Consider the following 22,536-nt stretch of genomic DNA (forward strand, 5'->3'; position numbering starts at 1 on the left):
CACATTGGGGCAAAAAATCAAACTTCACATATAAGCTATCGGGTTCTGAGCTGTCTGTGACAGATCAGGAGAGAGATCTTGGGGTGGTGGTGGACAGGTCGATGAAAGTGTCGACCTAGCAGTAAAGGCCAATTCTATGCTTGGGATCATTAGAAAAGGTATTGAGAACAAAACGGCTAATATTATAATGCAGTTGTACAAATCAATGGTAAGGCCACACATGGAGTATTGTGTCCAGTTCTGGTCACCACATCTCAAAAAGGACATAATGGAAATGGCAAAGGTGCAAAAGAGAGCGACTAAGATGATTACTGGGCTGGGGTACCTTCCTTATGAGGAAAGGCTACGGCATTTGGACCTCTTCAGCCTAGAAAAGAGATGCCTGAGGGAGGACATGATTGAGACATACAATTATGCATGGGAAGGATAAAGTGGATAGAGAGATGCTCTTTACACTCTCACATAATACCAGAACCAGGGGACATCCACTAAAATTGAGTGTTGGGAGGGTTAGGACAGACAAAAGAAAATATTTCTTTACTCAGCGTGTGGTCGGTCTGTGGAACTCCTTGCCGCAGGATGTGGTGACGGCATCTGGCCTGGATGCCTTTAAAAGGGGATTGGACAAGCTTCTGGAGAAAAATTCCATTATGGGTTACAAGCCATGATGTGTATGTGCAACCTCCTGATTTTAGAAATGGGCTATGTCAGAATGCCAGATGCAAGGGAGGGCACCAGGATGCAGGTCTCTTGTTACCTGGTGTGCTCCCTGGGGCATTTGGTGGGCCGCTGTGAGATACAGGAAGCTGGACTAGATGGGCCTATGGCCTGATCCAGTGGGGCTGTTCTTATGTTCTTATGTGGGACACTGAAAAGGAGGGAAGGCTGCGTGGTTTGAGAAGGATCTAAATCTGCTTTGACTTACAAGTTGGGATGTTTGAATTTCAAGCCATACAAAATAATACAAGTGTGCTCTGTAATGGGATCTTTGGTTAATCAACTTTGGCTGACTAGGTTTGAAACCTAAATTGATGATGTCACTGTCGGCCATGATATCACTGCTAGGTTAATGACATCACTTCAGGTGGATCCTGACAGACTGTCATTCTAAAAAAGTGGGTCCTGGTGCTAAAATGTTTGAGAAACATTGCAGTAGGTTAAATACGTGTTTGATGCATATATATTTCGCACTGAACTATTACCTATATCAGTGGTTCTCACACACTTAGCACCAAGACCCACTTTTTAGAATGAGAATCTGTCAGGACCTTCCGGAAGTGATGTCATGACTGCAAGTGACATCCTCAAGCAGGAAAAATTTTAACAATCCTAGGTTGCAATCCTACCCACACTTATCCAGGAGTAAGTCCTTTTGACTATCATTGTTAAAAGAATATACATAGTAGCTTGTTAAAAGTACAGGTCTGTAACATTTCCCCAAATGCAGTCACATACCATGGGAGCATCTAATATATTAAAAATAAAATATTGAAATGAATGGGGACCTACCTGAAATTGGCTTGCGACCCACCTAGTAGGTACTGACCCACAGTTTGAGAACACATATATGGTATGCAATCATCAGTTAGGCAAGGAAGAAGGAAACCTTTTGCTGGTGCTGTAGTTGGATCCTGCATTTAAGAGCTGTGCCAGATTTCTGCTGAATACTTTTTAGAAATAAATATTCTTCAAGGACATTTAAAACAGTTGGATAATAAAGAGTTCAGGCAAATGGGAATGCTATTTATAGATGGTTACATTGACGTAGGACTTCATTGTGGACGCACACAGAATTGAGATAAGTAGTAATTTTGGATAGCAAAGGTTTCTATAATAGGGATACTATTGCTTTACAAACAGATAACATTTGATCATACTACTGTGCAAACGGGTACCTACTGGTTTAAAAAGAATTATGTTGCTATATTTTCTGACAACATCCTGGCTGATCATAAGTGGACAAAAGGATGTTTAAAGTATGTGGGATATGGTTTATTTGTTTTCAGTTGCACCCAATGGTAGTAATTCTTCAGGGCCTCTCTACCCAGTGGTGGCATCCCAGTCAGTGTTACAGCATGGGGCCCTGCAGGAGGTAGTTTCCCCAAATCAGTGTAGGAAGGAGAACTAGAGACCTGCAACAAAGGATTTGGTTGATTATTTTAACCCTGGGGATGCCAAGGATTGAAACTGCAGCCTTCTGCATGCTAAGCATGTGCTGTTACCCTGCACATGCCCAATCTCATCTGATCTCGGAAGCTAAGCAGGGTCAGGCCTGGTTAGTACTTGGATGGGAGACGGCCTGGGAATACCTGGTGCTGTAGGCTTATACCATAGTCTTTCGAGACTGAAGGTTGCCAACCACTACTGAGTTATAGCCTCAGCATTTACTCACCCGGCGGTATGAGCAAGAAACTGAATTCAGTTCCCCTTATGTAGATGGAGAACTGGAGCTATCTAGATAGGAACAAGCTTGATTCTCAGTTATTGGCATCACCATGGACAAGGAACAGACTGAGCTCTGTTGAACAATTGCTATTTGCACCTATAGGGAAAAGTAAAGGTCTGCTATTGGGGACACCTTGTGGTGGTGACAAAAGCTGTCTCTGAACCTGACCCTGGTGGCTTCTTCTGCACTGTCAGAGATTTGTCAGAGGGATGCATTGGGTCGCTGCATAAAGAACATACAGAGAGGCACTGCACTGCTCCAGAGATTGCTGCGATACGCAAATGTATACGAATGCCATCTGTCACAATTATGTCATCAATATATATACTGATGTCTATCAGCACTAGACTGAGAAGCTAATGACAATGGGGGGATGTAAAACAGGTGCATGCATGCTCCTATAAGCAGGGCCTCCGAGAGGAATCTTATCGGGGGTACAAAGTTTCTTTTGGGCCCCTTTCCAAAGGGGGTGTGAAGGGTGAGCAGAATTGGGGCAGGGAGGGGTAAAACAGGGTTGGGGGAGGGTAGAGACAGCTGGAAAAGTCTTTAGAGCCCAGGTCTACCCACCAGTGTGACATCAGCAGCTAGATATGGTAATATGGAAAACCAAACGCACTCCTAAGTCTCTCTAAAAAATTTTAAATATAGAAAATCAGGCAGAAAAATTAGCATCATCACATTTAGGCTCACACTAGAATGGAAAGTGTCCTGATTGCACCAAAGCATACTTCTGCAGCACCTGTAGCCCCACAGCTGTGTCCCTGAGCTCCTATATACTCCTTCATGGTAAGCAAATCCACAAGTCACTGTAGCTGGTCAATTTCCTCCCTGATCTGACACTGTTAAGGAGTGTCATGTATGCATTCCTCTGCCCAGCATATATGGCTTGCCATAACTGCAGCCACATGCTTGTGGTAGTGTCACCAGCATCCTGTGTGGGCAACAAGTCTGAGTAGACAGGAAAATGTAAGATCCCAGGAAATTTCTGGGCCCCCTCCTTTGGCTCCTGGGCCCCCTTTTTGACCCTGGGCCCGGGTACAAATTACCCCCTTTACCCCCTCTCCTAGGCCCTGCCTATAAGAGTCTGCAGTGGCCTCCTCACTTTTCTGAAGCATAGAGACAATGCAGAATAAGGAGAGAAAAGAATACGCAAGGTTCGTGTGTGCATTTGTGTGTGTGTGTGTGTGTGTGTGTGAGAGAGAGAGAGAGAGAGAGAGAGAGAGAGAGAGAGAGAGAGAGAGAAATGAGAATAGGAAGTCAGGAAGAAGGTGAATCAAGTAGTGGGATTATATAGCAAGTTACCCATCTGAAGTCACATGGGTTTTGATCCCAAACGTGGCACTACCCTACATACTATTTTTAGTTTTTAAAAACCTTCCACTGAAAGCCAAATGAATGCAAACTTTTCAAACCTAAAAATTACGTTTGGGGTGGGCATGACTGGGATCAAAATCATAATGGGGACAAAGTACTAAAGCCCTCTATCCCCGTGTTGCAGATTTTGTACCTTCTCTGTGCTATTAATAAAAGGTTCCTTCTCCCCTCTAATGGAGCATGTCATACATTTAGGCATACAATTAAAGACACATCAATTTACATATTGTTCCACAAGCCGGAACCATTAGGATCCTAGATTCTTTCAATATTTAGGTTAAAATCTAATCAGGGAGTTCTTTTTAAATTCATTGATAATTTCATGGATACCAGAGTCTTTCAGCTCCTGACTAGAGACTGTTCACCCTCTTCAGGGACTTTTGGGAATGACATCTCAGATATTTCATGTTGGAAGTAAAAGCTCTCTTTTATGTGGAGAATCATGATGAAAATGGCCCTGGGAATTTGACAGAGTGAGAACACAGAGCTGTCTTAATTGGAATTTAGCAAAGGCAGACAACAAGAATTCTACTCATGCCAATAAAAGATCCATTGAATCTGCAATTATCTCATGTAGAGAGCAACATAATTTTATTTCTCTCCAATAAAACCTCAAGGCCCCAAAGCCTTGCGATACAGTGCCCTCTAGCATAGCACTCACAAACATTCCAAACTAACCAAAGGGGTGAAATATCTGTTTTAAAAGAAGCCTATACCTTGGAAGTGCTGGCATTTGTCTTCAACAGTATCTTATCACTTCTTGAATCACCAGGTGTTCCCTTCATACCTGTGTATATTTTGGACTCAGATATCTGGACTGAGCACAAAATATTTTGAGACAAACAACTCTGAATCTACTGACACTGTATAACCAAGAGCTTAGTATAGCAGGGTGACCAAAACTGGACTCTGAAATGAGGAAATTGCACCTCTTCTATGAACTTGCTTAAGTATCTTAGACAAGCATATGTCTCTGAGGATTTTTTTAAAAAATCAGTAGCTGGGGGGGGGGTGGAACCATGGCAAAATTGTGATGGCAGGGGTATAATCACACACCGTATGCAAGAATCTTCCTCCCACTAAGAATAGCACATGCTGCAGGGAGGGAGGGCCTAAGATCAAAACAATAGCAGCAGCATCAAAACTGGGATCAAAACTATAGCAGCAGCAAAGGATTAAAGCCCCTCCCTCCAATTCCAGCCATGGTTATACATTCCTCCCCTGTGTTAATGATACATTAAAAATTACTGCCCCCCACTGGGCCACATTTCCAGAGAAATCTAATGTGTCCAAAAAGCACCACATAAATGCTAGTATTATTGGTTTTCAGGTGCTCAGAGATGGAGCAAACAAACAAAACTGTGACATAAGTTTCAGCTAAGTATGGGCCCTGGGGGAAAAATATCCCAAGGCTACTGGCACGTCACAGCCTCTGTACAGTTTCATCTTAAAGCCCAACTATCTTCACTCATGTGTTTTCAATTAATGACATAGGGCTTGTTTCAGATAACAAAGTATTCTAAGTGTGCCAGATAAGCGCTCATTATGTACTGTGGGTTGAATTACACCAGAGAGTAACTTCTTAGCATCTTTTGAAGAATGATTACACTGGCTTTATTATTGGATATCTTACTTTTCTTGCAAAAGGTTTGAGTGACATAACGTAGTGCACTCTACTTATATACTTAATTTACCCCAGTTCTCCCAAAACATTGTTGGTAATGAAGTTGAGGAGATTAAGCAATTTTTCAAAAGCCTATAAAAGGAAAGGCAAAAAGGAATAAGAGGATTACAATGCTATGGCAAACATTTTCTGATGAACCAACCATTGTTGTTGTGACCCTTTTAGGAATGACTGGGACAGGCACAACAGTAGCTCTCTCTTTACTACTATTACATGACTGGGGCAGGCTGCAAGATTGCATGCACTGTCCTTGCAGCCCCTCTTTTCCTTGGAGCAAATTTCTCTCCCCCTGCCTTCAAGTTCAGTTAACCTCATGTTCAGTGTCTTAACTGCAGTTACAGCTAATCATTCTTCCTGTTTAACCAGGTTTAAAATCAACACTAAACTGAACTAAAGAGCTTTCAGATTCCGATTAAAGGTGAACATGGGGACTGATTTGCACAGGCATGTCCATTCCTTGATGACTGCAACATCAAGAGTCTACCTGCATGTGTGAAAAATGGGACATCAGAATACATAGGGAAGTCAGAACTTCCCTATGGTGTCAAGCACAATGCTATTCCATGAACTCAGTTTACACATTCAGTGACCAGTCATCAAGTGTAGAGAAATCAAGTGATGCACATTAACATGTGAATCAACAAACACGCTAGTCAGTCTTAACAACAGTTAACATTGGTGCTAAAACAATCATTAAGTGCAGTTATGGTGGGAAGGGAGAATTTGCTACAGAGATGGGAAGAGCAAGGAGAGGATTGTGTGATCCCATGGTTGACTCCCAATCTCTTAAATGCAGATAAGAGAAAGTCACTGTGGACGCAATCTTGAGAGTGTCCTGGGCCAACACAAGTCCCTTGTGCCAGCCCACTGGTGTCACAAAAGTGCTGTAAAGCGCTTTTGCGCTACTGGGGGAGGAGGGAGGATGGCATGTACACACAGGCCAGCCCAAGCCCTGCTTGGCTGGGGCAACAGGTAAAGCTGCACCGGCCTAACTCAGTCGGTGCAGGGGTCTGCATGGGTGTGGGGAGGGTGAGAGGGAGGCTTTTTGGGGCGGGGGAGGGCGGGCAGTGGGCAGACCTGTGGGCGTAACCCAGATTTGGCTCTTATGCCGGATTCTATCCCCATTCCCTGGTAGCCCGGGGCAGCTCCGGGCTGCTCAGATCTGCGCCACCTCTTGATAGCCTACTTGCAGATCTAAGTAGCTCCATTGGGGCTGCTGCTGCTTTACCTGGGGTAAGGGGTTGTGATTCCCCTTGCCCCAGGTTGAGTGCTTTCAGCCCCAACCCTGCCCTGGATGTGGGATAGTCCCACTGGCCTGTCTGCTCCAGGGCAGGTTAGGATTGGGCTGCCTGTCTGGCAACTGAAAATCAAGCATGCCCATTTCCAGTTGTGGATGCAACATGATAAAGTGATTGTGTGAACACCAGTACCAAACACTGAAATCAGTACAGATTCGTGTTTTGGCAACCTACAATGAGAGGAATTTTTCAAGTGCTCACCTTGAGGTGCAAAAATTGGATTCATGCTGAGTTCAGCATGGACTGGCTGAAAACCACTACTGCCACTTTCCAAAAGAACTGAAAGGCTAGGCCTTAGTCACAAATCATATAAATTACGCAATGAAGTTAAGCAGCTTAGTGATTCGCTGGTTCAGAGTGATGCTGCTGGTGATGTCAAGTTTTTGGCCACAATTACATCAGATTTCAATATGGGTGTGTCTGATTTGCTCAAGATATGCTAGCACTGCCCTAGATGCAGATTTATAACCATACTTCATCTGTTATCACTTTAGCTTTTTGATTGATTTTACATCATGTTGGCCCTCTTGTCAATGTGCCAATTATGTTTGTAAGGTGCTGGCAGGTTTGTAACACAGCAGTACTCACATGGAGATGAGAATTGGCCCCTATATGTGGGGAGTATACATGAGGCTCCTGGAGTTTGTGTGATTGTGGCAGGTGAAGAAAGATGGAGATCAATTTGCATTTATGGAGACCCTGATGTGTTCACATCAGGATCATCGTAGGTGTTGAATCAGCGCCCCCCCCTAAAAACCTGAAACCAAATTGCTTTTCTCAAAGAAACACATATGCAATTTCAAAGGTCTTCCAGTCTCAGGGTCTCTCTACAGTACAGTTTTTACCTTCGCAAAAACAACAACAAAAAACAGTATATAGACTAAGGACTGTTTCAGATGCAGTGGCATCCTCCATTTCCATGCTTCTGTGTAGCAAAAGTATGTGTATAATTTGTATATCACATAACGCAAATTATGCCATCCAGGCATGGAGACTTTTGTGCTTCTAGGATAGCACGGAAGCCTCTATCAAGCTTCTGACGCGGTCGGAAACTGTGCTTCCAGTTTTCCAGAAGCAGTTTAAGTGTGCAGGGAAGCCTCAGGAGGCTTCCTTGGTGTGCCCTGGAGTCACAGGAGGCTCTGAAACGTTGTGGTGGGGGGTGGATTTGCATTTGGGGGGCAGTGGCATCCTGTGGGGGGTGCCCTTGTGGACCTTTGCCCCGGGACGTGGAGCAGGGGAGGTCCGCCACTGCCTGGGAAGCCTAATATTTGAACACTTGAAACTGTTTGTCCCCAGGCTTTAATACTAGCAAAATTATGCTAGCAGCGCATGTATCTTTTAAACCCTAAGGACAGAGCTTTGACTTTTCACACACTGGCCTGATGTGATTAATTATCCCCCACCCTGCCTTCCCAGGATAATAATGTTGCCTTATTACATCTTGCATCTGGCCATTCCCTTGCTGTGATTCTATCCCTCCTATACTGTTCCAAAGAGGAATAAGCAAAAGAAAAAAATAATCCAAAGAAACAAACAGGATCTCCCCATAAATTGCAGTACTGTGACAGTGTAATACACACCAAGATTAAGAGCTGAAAGTGCCTGGGAAGATAAGACAGAGTTTTTCCAAGCTCCATTTTAATTATTTTAGTTTATATAGTGACCGGTGAATTTTAAGTGGAAGGTTTTGGGCAGGATTACACACTTCAGCATCAAATAACTGTTTTTCAGTGCCTTGAGAACATGCCACCCATTTCCCCCATTAGCACATATCTTATTGAGGAAAGAGGTGTAATATTAATGTTTTTCTTCATCATTCTTACATGAAAAGATAAAACTAAAAAGCCACTTGAAGGGATTTCATTGCTAATGTATCAGATGCAGAATTAGTCTTCAGACAGATACCATGGTGTGAGCAAATCCTATATTTTTCATTTTGTCTTCTCAGGGTATTCAGTGAGCTACAGTGGCCCTAGGGATCTCAAACAGAATTCTCAGCACCCTTGCCGTATTATGGCTGCTCCCAGAATTGTCTTGTCAGTTCTGTGCACATCTACTCAGAAATCGATGCCACTGTGTCCAAAAGAGCATATTATTTATATATCTCTTTTCAATGAAAAGTTTACAAAGCAGTTCAGAGAAAATCAGACAAACAACTAATGGCTCCCTGTCCCAAAAGGGCTAGCAATCTGAAAAGATGCAAAGGAACACCAGCAGACAGCCACTAGAAAAGACACTGCTGGGGTGAGGACGGCCAGTTACTCTCCCCCTCCTAAATAAAATAAATATGGAATAAAATACATATGGAAGTGGTCCCATCAGTGACCAATGGCTACCTTGACACAACTGCCAGTGCAAGCCTAGACATGTCTACTCAGAAGTAAGTTCTGCTGCATTTGATGGGATGTAGGGCCCAATCCTATCCAACTTTCCGGTGCTGACAATGCCTTACCAATGGGTCCTGCACAGCATGGGGGGAGGGAAGAGTCACTGAGGCCTCCTCAAAGTAAGGGAATATTTGTTCCCTTACCTCTGGGCTGCACCAGTGCTGGAATGTTGGATAGGGATGGACCCCCCCACTCCCAGGACAGGCTATGATTCCCTGAGTAAGCAGTACACAGAGATCACCAAAACCACCTTTGACGGGATGGCGCTTTGTGATTGCAACACACAGGGGCTCAGTCATGAGTCGGGGAGTTCCATGGGAGTCAACAGTTGCTAGACTGCTGCTGCTGCCAGGCTTCCTGCCTCCTCCTGCACACTTTTGGGCAAAGGTGGCTGGGATCTTTGGAGCCCCAGCACGCCCTTCATCTCTTGGCAGTACCTCCTGGCACTGCTTGGAGGCCCTTCAACCACAGGTACGGTGCATTTAACCCCTTCCTGCCCTCGCCAGCCCCTCCCACCCGCTTTGGCGAGCCCCCTCCGGCAGCCTCCAGCCTGGAACGCGCCTGATTCCCTAAATGGAGCTGACTCCCAGGCTGCGACCCCGCCTCCAGCGGGGCTTCGGCTGGCCGCTCCCCTTTCCCAGAGGGAGGGATGAGGTAATGCGGGGCTCCGATTGGTCCTGGGGGCGGCACCCCGAGAGGGGCGCGATCGAGGCTATAACTCCCCACTGCAGCCCGGAGCGGAGAAGTCCGGACGCCCGGGAGCAGCTTGCAGCGCGTGCGGCGGGACGCAGACTGGGCTCTAGCAAAGCGCACAGCCCCTTCCAGGTAGCTGCCCCGAAAGTGCCTCTGCCGTCGCCCGCAGTGCGAGGAGAGGCTGCAGGCACCGCCGGCGCCTCGGAAGAGAAGCCGCCAGCCTTGTCCCTCCGTGGGTCTGGAGAGCCGCAGAGGGCACTTGCAGCCGCAGCCACAGCGAGATGTCCGGGTGGGCGCTGAGCCTTTTCGCGCTGCTCTGCAGCTGGAGCCTGAGTGACCTGACGGTGGAGGCTTGTACCTGCGTCCCCATCCACCCCCAGGATGCTTTCTGCAACTCGGACATCGGTGAGTTGCTCGCCTCTCCCTCTTCAGTCCTCCTCCCTTCCCACCCCCACCCGCAGCATCTGATGGGGTGCTGGTGGCGCTTAAGCCTTCCTGCAGCCAGATCTGGGGAGTCCTCATCATCCTGTTGGGCAACATAGCAGACGTGTGTATTACACTTCAAACAGATTAAGGTTAAGCCTTGCATTGAAGTGTGAGAAAGCCACACACACACACCCCATGAGTCCAGCACACACACACACACACAACACACACCCCATGAGACCAGCACACACACCATGAGACAAGGGTGCACACACATGCAAGCACACATACCATGCGACAAGCACACACATACATACCATGAGACAAGGGCACACACAAACACACACAGACCATGCGACAAGGGCACACACACATACACACCGTGAGACAAGGGAGCACACACACACACCCCATGAGGCTAGGTGTACTTTTTCACTGTCCCATCCCTACTGGGCTGCAAGACAGTGAATCTTGCAGTAAATCTTTTCATAGTAAATCAGTGTGCCACAAAAATCTCAAGACCACCTTCTCTTATTTAGACCCTCTCACTTTCACACTTGTGCTCTCCGAACGTGAACAGCACGGATCATGTTCTTGTGGTATGATGTTTACTGATAGCTAGAGAGTTCCCTGTTGCATTCCATGATGTCAGGAGTGAGTTTCTGGAAAAACTAGAACAAGGCAGCTTCAGAACAGGAGCTGGGAGGTGAATATGTTCACAGAGTTTGAACTAGTTCCGTCCAAGAGGCAAGGAGGAATTTGCTTTCTGATGTATTAGGTATTGTTTGCTGCTGCATTCAGCTGGTCTGGCTAACACTGGAACAATGAAATGTAGGTGACAGGTTTAAAACATAGTGAGAAAGAACACTGAATTTCAATTGTGTATATTTGTAATATCCCTCTCCCCCCCCCCTCAATATATTCCTGAAGAAATGCTGAACAGAAGTTTTAAAACTTAGCGTAAAATTTATCTCAAAATCGCAAAGTCTCCAAGACAATGTACTGTGTGCATTTCTAAATCTTATCGCTGTAAAACTAGCCTTTTCCCTACAAAGACAAAAGCAAAATTGGTGTGTACAGTCAAAATGTCCTCCAAGCAGCTTAAGTGTCAACAGCAAATACTATAACAGAAGTACAGGGCAGATTCTCTCACTCTGTGGACCTGTGCCTGGCAACTTGCAAATAGCGTTGGTCACAGCAATTAGGATGCAATCCTATACACACTTGCATGGGACCAAGTCTCTTTGTTGAATAGGACCTACTTCAGAGTAGGCATGCACAGGATTATGCTGCTAGCCTTGCAAACTGGGCTGCATGTGTCCCTAACATTAGAAATAAGGTCAGAGAGAGGTATTGCTAACCTTTTAAATTTTCTACACCATTTGCATTCAAATGTGCAGGTGCAAAATTTGCATGTGGGTATGTAGCTTCAGAACAGAAAAGAAGAGTGTCATTTGACCTTGAGAAATAATGTTTTTGATAAAGGCGTTTTCCTTCACACAGCATTTTTTTTTCTCAGATAAGTGACTCAACTTTTTATAGTAGAGCAGTGGCATTAATGGACACTGAGGGCCCAATCCTATCCAATTTCCCAGCACTGGTGTAGCCACAATGCCACCCCAAGGTAAGGGAACAAATGTTCCCATACCTTTAGGAGGCCTCTGTGACTGCCTCCCCACCACAGGATGCAGTGCATGCCCCACTAACATGACTGCACCAGCACTGGAAAACTGGATAGGATTGGGCACTAAGTGTTATTCTTCCCTGTTTGATTTGGTTGCAAACAACTACACATTGACCACACATGTTCAGCTTTCGTGGACTATCTGCTGCAGTTATTGCTGCTGATGAGTGCCCAAAACTTTTCTTTTGGCCACCCACTAACAGAATTCTGTGCCTAGTACCAATCTGTTGATTCCCTTTCTGGTACGAAATGGGTATTATTAACCTCTAAACCTCTATTCTGTGTTACTACTGTACATTATGGGAGCTCCACAACAGAGCACATGCTTTTCATGCTGAAGATCCTAGGTTAGATACCTGGTAACTTCATGTAGGACTGGAAGAGACCCTTTTTAGAAAACCCAAGACAGTCAGCATCTACAAAGCCAGTCAGTGTAGATCTCTACTGAGCTAGATGGTCCAATGGTTAGACTTGCCATCAGGCAGCTTCATGCGTTCATATGATGGCTTGTCCTCAAGGCTACTATTCTGAAACCCACTGGTTTGATCCAGGAAGCTCTTCAGCCTCTAGTAAATAAAAGGATACTCATTATGTCCAAATGATGACAAGAACAAGTTGTCTCCTTTAAGTGTCAGTCTTTAAAAAGGCTGAATGAGAAGGTTTACCAGTCACAGAGACTGTGGTCACACTCCGTAGTTCAGTACTGGTAGCGCTAGTTTGAGATCCCTCCCTTACATACGTATATCCTGACCATTGTAGTTACTGTCATCACCACGACTGCTCCCATGCTGATGGGAGGCTTTTGCCCATATGGATCCTCTAACAACATGTTTAGTATACCACACAAGTGCTACCCAGGCCTTTGGGAGATTCACTGCTTGCATGGCAAGCTAAACACATTGTTAGAAAAACCATGTGGGTGGAAGCATTCCCTCAGACCCTGACTGGCATAGAAGCTGTCATGGAAGGGATAGTAACTGTGGCAGTTGAGGTAGATGTATAGTGGCGGAGGGGACCCATGGAGTTATTATTACCCCTGAAGTACAAGACAAAATAATGCCCTTGCTCTGAACTGGAGCTCATTTGTTGTTTTTTTAAATGGCACAGAGATGGAGACTAGAAGCAGGAAAATGGCTCTTTCTCTAGGATATGACACTTGAAGCGATAGCTTTATTTTGCTTTACAGTAAGACTGGCCCTGAAAATTCTGACACTTCCCCTGTTGTGCTGAGAATACTGCTTTGCTCTAGAGCAGGGGTGCCCAAACCCCGGCCCTGGGGCCACATGCGGCCCTTGAGGCCTCTCAATGCGCCCTCGGGAAGCCCCCTAATGAGGCTTCTAATAAGTCTCTAATGAGCCTTTGGCCGTCCAGAGATTTGTTGCAGCCTGCACTGGCCTGACACAACTGCTCTCAGCGTGAAGGCAACTGTTTGACCTTTTTGCATGAGCTGTGGGATGAAGGCTTCCTCCACTGCTTGCTGCTTCATGTCTGTGATGCAGTAGTGGCAGCAAAGGAAAGGCCAGCCTTGCTTTGTGCAAGGCCTTTTATAGGCCTTGAGCTATTGCAAGACCTTCATTCATTCATATAAGTTCATCTTTAATATATTCATTTATGTAAACTTATGTAAATTTATTCAAATGTAAATTAATTCTTCCTTTCCCCAGCCCCCGACGCAGTGTCAGAGAGATGATGTGGCCCTCCTGCCAAAAACATTGGACACCCCTGCTCTAGAGTAGCATTTCTCAACCAGTGGTACTCATACCACCAGTGGTACTTGAGGTGGTGTCCGGTGGTACCCATGGGACCCCCACTGCCTGGCAGCAAGACCAGCAATGCAACATGACAAGCAGCAGTAGGAGGCTCTGCTCAATGGGCAGACCTCCAGAGTGTGCTTTTCACGTGCTCAGAATCCTTCCCGTCTGCCCTGAGCCTCTTATTGGTATTTATTGTGTGGCATCTGGCATCCCAATCTGCAAGTAACTGGCGATAGTCATTGCCAGTTTCTTAGGGTGGTACTTCCAATAGGTGGACATACACGTTGAGAAATGCGGCTCTAGAGCATGGGTGGATTTAGATTTCTTATGCCATCACTCAGCAATTTCCACTTCTCAAGGTGCAAGCCTATGCATACCTACCTGAGATGATCCTACTGAATACAATAGTCTTGCTTGTGAGTATACATGCATAAAATTCCTCTGTAAGTGTTAAAAAAAATCCAAACTCAGGGAAAGATTTTAGCAATGTCTTCTTATTCATGTCTAGTTTGGTTGTAAATTGGGTGCTGAAAGTCAAGAAAAATGTGACCTGTTTTTCAAAAAAGTGCTGGGAGTATTACGGTTTTGAATAAGTATAGACTGAAACATTTTGTGAATGGTATTACCCCAGAGGATCATCTGAGTAACTGGGACAACTCAGAGTTCACTTAAAAGATTTTTATTGCTTCTACTTTCTTTGCTTTGTAGGAATAGGCATGACAAATCAAAGACCATTGTCAAAGATAGCCTGCCTTTTCCTGAAAACATGAACTTTTGTCTGCTTTTAGAGCAGAAACTACTCCACATGCCTCTGATCTGCTGTGATGCATGAGAATGTATGCTTCTTTTACACCCATAAATCCTTTGGCTGGTCATTAGGATAATTTGTTGCTATATTTATATCTCTTGTTTTATTTGAGTTTAAAGCACACATCCACAGTCACACTCCTATTGGCACTTTCTGGAGGGATGCATCTTTCCAGAAAGCAAAGAAATAAATAAAATTCTTGTATTTTGCTTGTTTTTATATTTGTTATTTACATTTACTACTTTGCATTAGTACATTTGGACTACTCAATAGCAGCAAATACCATGGATGCAATCCAGCCAAAGTTAGCACCACTGATGTCAGTGTGAAATAATTAGTGGTGAGATAAGCACCACTGTTTCAATGGCCAATAGTCTTAATTTGCCCATTGAAATAGTGGTGCTTATCTTTTGCTGGATCATGTCCTATGCCAACTCAACAACCTCAAAATTGGTTTACAGGACACCATAAGATGTGCTAGGCTAACCCGTTAAAATCTTAATGTTATGACAAGTAATTAAGGGCCAGTCCTATCCAGCTTTCCAATGCCGTGCAGTTGCAGTGCAGTCCTGAGGAATAGGAGCAAACATCCCCATACCTTGGGGATGCCTCCATGAGTGCCCTCTACTACAGGATTCAGTGCATGCCCTGTTGGCACAGTTGCACCAGCACTGGAAAACTGGAAAGGATTTGGCCCTAAGAACAGCATCTCAAGCACAGAGACCAGCCCAAATGCTTAGAATTGGATTGCTAGATTAAAGAAGTGTGGGTTTCAGAAGGGTTGTGCATTCCATGCACCCCTTCTGCATTTTAAGGAAGTCAGTACAACCATGCCAATTGTAATGCATAGTTAGAGCCTTGGGGATAAGCTTATGGAGAGACAAATTTGTCTCTCAAAGGCTTCCTCTTTGGTCCTCACTATGTAGCAGAATGAGGCAGTAGAATGCTGAGGTGGTGAAATGGAATGGACCTCTTCAGACTGTAGCTGGGACATATCTGACTATTTTCCCATGTAAAAGAACTTCCCTACTAATAGAAAACTAGCACATCAGAGAAAAAGGTTCTAGTCTAGTCCACTGCATGCTGTGCTCATTTTCTGCTTGTAGGGAATCTTTTTATGCAGAGGCACATTCAAAAGGAGTACACCTGTAGTCTGAAGTGATATCAGGAACCATGTCAACGTTGGCCAGGTTGGGTACAGGCTGAAGGTTCATAACTATCAAAGGGTCACCTGGCAAGGCAAACTCTTGAACCACCAGAATTTGTGGCAGTAGAAGTACCCAGTATGCCTTTTGGTCAGGGAAGAGAAGTTCTGGGGGGGGGGGGTCCAGTGCAAGGCTTTCTGCAGGCCTCCAACAACCTGGTACCAGTATGGAAAACTTAAGCCATTATATCACCCAGAATCCTACCACTTTTCTGCTGCATGTGTACCCACACTGGGTACTTCTTACTAGTACTACTAGTACATACTAATAGTCATATTACTCTGCTAAGGTGCCTAACAGAAGGGATCTGCCAAAGCTTGTGTTGGGGTTAGAGAGCATAATACTGTAAAGAAACCTTTGCTTGTGTTTGAGTGAGGGAGTGAGTGGAGCCAATGTTGGTGGTCCTTCAGCCCTTGCTCAGTTCAAAATAGAGGCCCTGTTAAGTATTAGTTGCTGACCAGGGATTTCCCTGCATCTGTCTGCCTGGAGAGAAGTGTTGGCTGACAGCATGATCGCTGTTCCTCCTTTTCTGTCCTGGTGGGTGTGTTGCAAGGGAGAAAGGAACAGTATGTTTTCCAGGTCTTTTCCCGAATGTACTAGTTTCAGTGTCCTAGTATTCAGTGGGATACAAAACAAGGGAGAGGATGGAGAGCACCAAGAAGTGTTTGAGCAAAAATTTAGGGCAATTTACACAAACAAACAAGGACTATTTAGCTAATATGAAAATTACCACAAAAGTAAGGTGTGCTTCTGAAGTTGTTTGAGCAGTCAAGGATTGGCAACTTTAATGAGATGGTTATTCTGAGACAACAATCTGTCTACCTGGATAAAGAATTGCAAATTATCATACCTTTTTCTCAGGGTTGCCAACTCTGCAGGATTGGCCTGGAGTCTTCAGGAATCAGCATCAAGCTCCAAAGACTACTGAAAGCAATCATGGAGATGTTAACAGGGCCTGCTCTGGCTGATGCTGGAAAGAAAATCTCTAGGAATTGCTTTGGTTAGAGTTGGCAACCCTACACCTTGTTGCTTATGTTGGATCATTCACGGGTCGCGTCTGAACCAACCCGTAAATGTGTGAATTTGAATATCCTCCAATGGCCCCTTTTTATCATAGATACAAGTTCTATTTTGTGATCTCAACTCTGTCCCTAGTTTTGACTTTGGGGATAACTTCCTAAAATTGTTGTTAGTGTGAATTCTTGAATTTTCTTTCTGCAGGTTCAGCCTTCTTTCTCAGGGTCTCTAGAAGTTAAATTTCTGCACGGGAGATAGATGTATCCTGTATTTAGTGCATATACATGCATGAGCACAAAAACTCCAGTGCCAGGCAGCGCACAGCCTGCTGTTTCACACTTGCTGTTTAACTGCCTGACTATTGATAACTTATTGGAGGACAATTATACGTTTCTAACAGCCCAATCCTATGGGCTTCGGCCAGTGATGGAACATGTGTTCTGTACCCAGCAACTGCTGCCAGTGGCTGCAGAAGTGGCACAAAGTGCTTTCTGGCAGTGTGCTGAGTAGTGTGCTGCTGGGTTGTGGCGGCTGTGCGTCCTTGGCTCTCCCACCTCCTGCCAGCACAGGCAAAACAGTGGAGAGGTGGGGTGTGAGCATGACAGGGTGGGGAGGCTGCTGGAGGGGTGGATCTGGCAACAATGGCATGTGCTGGATCCTATCCCCCTTTCCTGCAGCATCCCTGTCCCCTTTTCTCCTTGGACTTGTGCCACCTATAAAGCTGGCTCAGATTCAAGGAGACCCATTGAGGAGGTGTAAGGGATTTAAATCCTCTGTCCCTGTTGAAGCATCAGTATCACCCCCCCCCCCACTGGATACAGTATGCCTGTTTTTGGCACTGATGCACCAGTGGTGGTGGTGATGGGAAGAAGAATTGCGTTGGTTAATATATTGTTAATCAAAAGACTTCCTAATCTTTTAAATTGATAGAGGCAGGCTATTATAAATAGCACAAAACTGGCAAAGAAAAGCCTTCAGCAGTGTATAATTGCTTGTGTATCTGGGTTGTTTTTGTGCTTAGGCAATGATCCTTGGTATGAGAATAAAGGTGTTACAAGTGTGTCCTTATTTATACTTTTGAGATGGTAGCGGGTATGTGCTCAGAGATAGTTTTCCCATGATTGTGTGAACTGGAGTAAATGCAACACTCTAACTCAGTGGTTCTCACACATTTAGCACCGGGACCCACTTTTTAGAATGAGAATCTGTCAGGACCCACTGGAAGCGATGTCATGACCAGAAGTGACATCAAGCAGGAAAAATTTTGACAATTCTTGGCTGCAGTCCTACCCACACTTACCCAGGAGTAAGTCCCATTTACTATCATAGTTAAAAGCATCTTCACAGTAGCCTGTTAAAAGTACAGGTCTGTAACATTTCCCCAAATGCAGTCATATACCATGGTAGCATCAACTCTAATATATTAAAAATAAAATATTGAAATGAATAGGGACCCACCTGAAATTGGCTTGCAACCCACCTAGTGGGTCCCAACCCACAGTTTGAGAAATGCTGCTCTAACTGATAAACATCACAATCAGCATAGGAACCCTGCCTCCGATGCCTGCTTCCTAACTCATTCTTCATTTATCCTGGGATAAAGGGTCATGTAAATAACAGGAGGGATATTCTGCACAGATATGCAGAAATGGGTGGAGTACAGAATTTCCTAGAAATACTCCAGTGCCTCAGTGCTTAAAAAATCTAGAATACATGGGATAACTGGGGTTGTTGCTTCAGGCTAATAACCCAGCGATAACACAACCTCTGAATCCTTGATGGTATAAAACAGGGGTGTCAAACTCATTTCATACCGAGGGCCGAATGGTATTCATGATGCCTGCTGAAGGCCGGAAGTGATGTCATTAAACAACTCATAACCAAAAATAAGCACTTTTTCTCACTTAGGAATTCATTAACTACAAATGACAGAAGAGAAATCATGCAATTCAAGATATGGGAGAGCCCAATTTTTGTGGGGGCTGCCCTTTTAGCAGTAACACCTCAGCACTGCTCAGCAGCTGAGAGCCTGAAGGCCGGATAAAAACCTTCCGTGGGCCGCATCCGGCCCCTGGGCCTTATGATGCCCCTGGTATAAAGCCTTCATCACTGAATCCAAAGTTTGGATTTATCTACATTTTATTTTGAATCGATTCAGCCTTGGAATAACTATTCAAGTAATTGAATAGTAATTTATGCAAACGGGAGTGGAATTGGAGTGTACCTGTAGTACAACTTTTTAACCAGGTATATCCATCACAGATTGGTGTACAAAGTGGAAGATAGTTTCCTATATTAAATGGCAATTTTTTTGTTTAAACTTGTCAGGTCCATAATTCTGTGAAGGAGAGTGAGGGCTGTGAAGGGCCAAGTTCTTCTTTAAACTAACAGCTCTGCCAGGATCTCTTTAGTAAACATTGCCATGCTCCTCACGAGCCAAAAAAGGAAGAATCAGATCCAAACTCTTCCCTGATGAAGAGTTAAGTGTTTCCATGGAGACTTCTAACAGTGTACTAGTTCAGTGTTTAGGCAGACTAAACTACATGCTGGTTTATACAATAAAATGTGTATGTGTGTAGGGGGGAAGGGGAAGGAACCTGCGGTCGGCAGCAAGAGTTTATGGCTCTTCATCCCCCTGACAAAATGCAAGTTTTGGAGGGAGGAGCCAGTGTAGCAAGGGCTGGTGTTTATGGCCTGGCTGCCAGGACACATCTATTGAAACTACTTTCTTGCAACTCTGCAAGTAAATGAAGTAGCAAGATGGAGTAGAAAGGAGAGGGTGTGTATGTGTGTTTAAGAAAATACTAAATGTGGTTTCAAGAGGAACTGAATGCCTGCATTGGGGGGGGGGGGGCGGGACTGGACCCTATAATTCAGAATGTGCTTATTCAGTTATTGCAATTGTATACACACATACCTGAGAGTAGGTCCCTCTGAACTCAGTGGGGCTTACTTTTCAGTAGACATGGTTAGGATTGCGCCGTTAGGATTAGGATTGCAATCCTATCCAACTTTACAATTGCAATGCAGTTCCCTTACCTTGAGGAGGCCTCCGTGACTGCTCCCCCCTCCACTGCAGGATGCAGTGTATTGCCCTGTTCGCACAGCTGCATCAGCCCTGGAAAGTTGGATAGTTGAGCCCCGAGTTGCATAATTTTAAGTGACATCAAATGCGAAAGTGACATCAGATGCTAAGGTTGCATAATTTGAGATGGGTTTCAAAAGGAAGGTGCCAAGGCAGACCTGAGCTCAATCCTAATCCCTTTTTACCTAACTGCCTTTCTTGCAGATTTTTCACAGTTTTAACCCTGTCCAAACATCTAAAGATGCAGGAGACAATGTTGCAACCTTGCCTCCTTTTTTTTGTTGGACTTTTTGCTTGAGGCTCAACTTGGATCATTTACAGGTCCTTGTGCTTTTTTTTATAACTATGAACTCTGTATATTACATACACTCCAACATTTCACATCTGACAATACATCACTAAAGGCTCTACTCCATCTTCTGTATTAGGTATTCATTTGCTTTGCAATCAACTGTTCTCCAATGATTAAAAGTCAGGAGAGCATTTGTTCTTTAGGTTAAGATGTATTAAAAATGTAATTGTCCTATAATAGGTTAGCAGTAGCTCAAATATTCCTCAGCAGCTGCAGCATGTGAACTGGCAGTCTGCACACTGTACGGGGCCTTAGTGTTCACGTGCTAATGATACTAGAGACAATGCATCTGCTCCCCCTTCAGAGATATCAGTTCTGGAGGCACTGGGAATGGAGCTGAATGCCCCCAAAATGACAATTCTAGCAGCCCATGCTAATAATAATTTAACTTCCATTGCTAAAAGGCAAGAAGAAGGACAAAATAGAGATACTCTTTTACCAGGGATAGGGATCAGGAAAAAAAATGAGTATCCCAGATAAATTGGGGTCGTTGGAGAATATAATACTACAGGCAGTAGGTCAGTTTTTATTTCAGCGCTCAGTCTATAAGAGATAGACTCTTGACTCTTCCCCCCCCAACTCTGATCCACCCTTGAATGTACAGTATAATTAAATGAGAGTGTTGAAACCAGTACAGGGTTTGCTCTCTCAGAAAATCAGATTATGTAAACAAGGAAGATGAACAAATCTTATGGTCCCTCCCTACTGTCACTCAGCAAATCAGAGTGACAAATGATACCACATAAAAGCGTGGCAATGGGAAGCACATTAAAGTCACTTTGGCTGATCTATCACTGCCAGATTGCATCTCTGCCTCTGATTGCTAGTTTTCTATATGCAGGACATTTTTCTTCATTGGGATAGTATTCAAAAGTGTTATCCTTCATGTACAGTCTTTAGTTGTACAGGCCAGGAAGACCCCTACAAAATGATTTTCCTGAACATGTTGCTTAGCTGTAGGTTACCATCTGTTTCCTGTTCCCTTACTGGAAGTGGTGTAGAGGTAAATTTTGAAGCGCAAGAGCTTGTCATGACAGCTCTTATAGCCATACCCACTAAGACTATACAACAAATCAACTTTACAGTCTTATTCTACCACTTCTTCCTATTTTAACCCATTTCTGCCCAATCCATAGGTATACACATTTGATCCCTGTTGAGTGTATGCAGCGCTGGGCAGAAATGGCTTAAAATGAAGACCTATTGCATCCTAGACTCTTGGAGTTGCAATAAAATCTTATTCCTCTTGGCATTTTATCCAGTCTAGATTACCTTGTTTTTTTGTACAAAGCAGCCCCCACCCCTGGATATTTCTTGCTAACACTACTTTTCAGTTCACCATCCAGTCATCACCCATATTGGTTATTAAAATGTTATCAGTGCCTCTGTTCCAAAGTAATATGCTTCCAATAACACTTGGAGCTCAGGAGAAGATAATTATACTTTGCTTCCAGAAGGTAAGTTCTCAGTAGTGATAATTTGCAATGAAATCTTCATGAATTAATCAACCAACATGTCAAGCTCAATTTTTGGTCACAAATACAGGCATGCCCTGGTATCTGCGAGGTGCTGTTCTGGAACTCCCCATGGTCAAGAGAAATCATGAATACCAGTGAACGCCTACCTACGCTCCAGAGGTGAGGGAAGTTAAGCCCACTGAGGGCTTCCCCAGGCCTCCTAATGCCTTATAAGGTATTGAAAAGATCACTTCCAGATTTTTTGTAAAACAGGAAGTCGCTTTGTTTTGCTCTCATTCTGAAACCTGCAGAGGCTGTGGGCAGATGCGCATGGCCTCCGCTGGGCTCAGAACATCCTCTGGAGGCGAGGGGAGCAGAGTTCCCTTTGCCTCCGAAGGGGTGTGCACAGGGGAGGGTCCCACAGACCTGATCTGTGGATAAGTGAAACTATGGACACAGGATCCGCAGTTACAGTGGCCGCCCTGTACAATACAGGTGGTGTTGTTTGATTCACATGTTGTGAGATATACTTCTAAGCTTCTGTTCAGTGGCAAAGTAAGCTCAGAGAGGACAGGAGATTGCTCAGTGGTTAAGGGAAGTGGCTGAGTGATGCTAGTGGCTGGCTCCAAGATTTGAGAGCACTTGGTGCCTTGTGGAATGTGGTTTGTAATTTGTTACTACTCCAAATGTTTTTCTTTCCAAAATGTAATGGAGATTATGTGTATTACAATATTACATAATGCAATTCTGAAGGGTTCTGTTAGTATCTAGTTACCACTGCACATGCTTGCTCCAAATCTCCTGTGGGAAGTAAACGTTCCAAGACCTCAATATCAGCAGAGAGCCAGATGTTTTAGTCTGGACTC

At 44.5% G+C, this 22,536-nt stretch overlaps 2 protein-coding genes across 4 annotated transcripts in view; one reads left to right on the top strand and one right to left on the bottom strand.

The window, feature by feature from the left end:
• SYN3 (synapsin III) overlaps positions 1–22,536 on the bottom strand; it is a 195,992-nt gene that overhangs the window by 80,973 nt on the left and 92,483 nt on the right. The window lies entirely within an intron of this gene.
• The window catches only part of TIMP3 (TIMP metallopeptidase inhibitor 3), a 60,294-nt gene continuing 47,667 nt past the window's right edge, over positions 9,910–22,536 (top strand). Inside the window, exon 1 of the mRNA XM_066634325.1 lies at positions 9,910–10,287. Within this exon, the coding sequence (XP_066490422.1) occupies positions 10,164–10,287 (124 nt within the window). The 5' untranslated portion in view covers positions 9,910–10,163. The remainder of the gene's footprint in view (positions 10,288–22,536) is intronic.

Source organism: Tiliqua scincoides, chromosome 7, assembly GCF_035046505.1.
Source record: "Tiliqua scincoides isolate rTilSci1 chromosome 7, rTilSci1.hap2, whole genome shotgun sequence".
NCBI classification, from domain to species: domain Eukaryota; kingdom Metazoa; phylum Chordata; class Lepidosauria; order Squamata; family Scincidae; genus Tiliqua; species Tiliqua scincoides.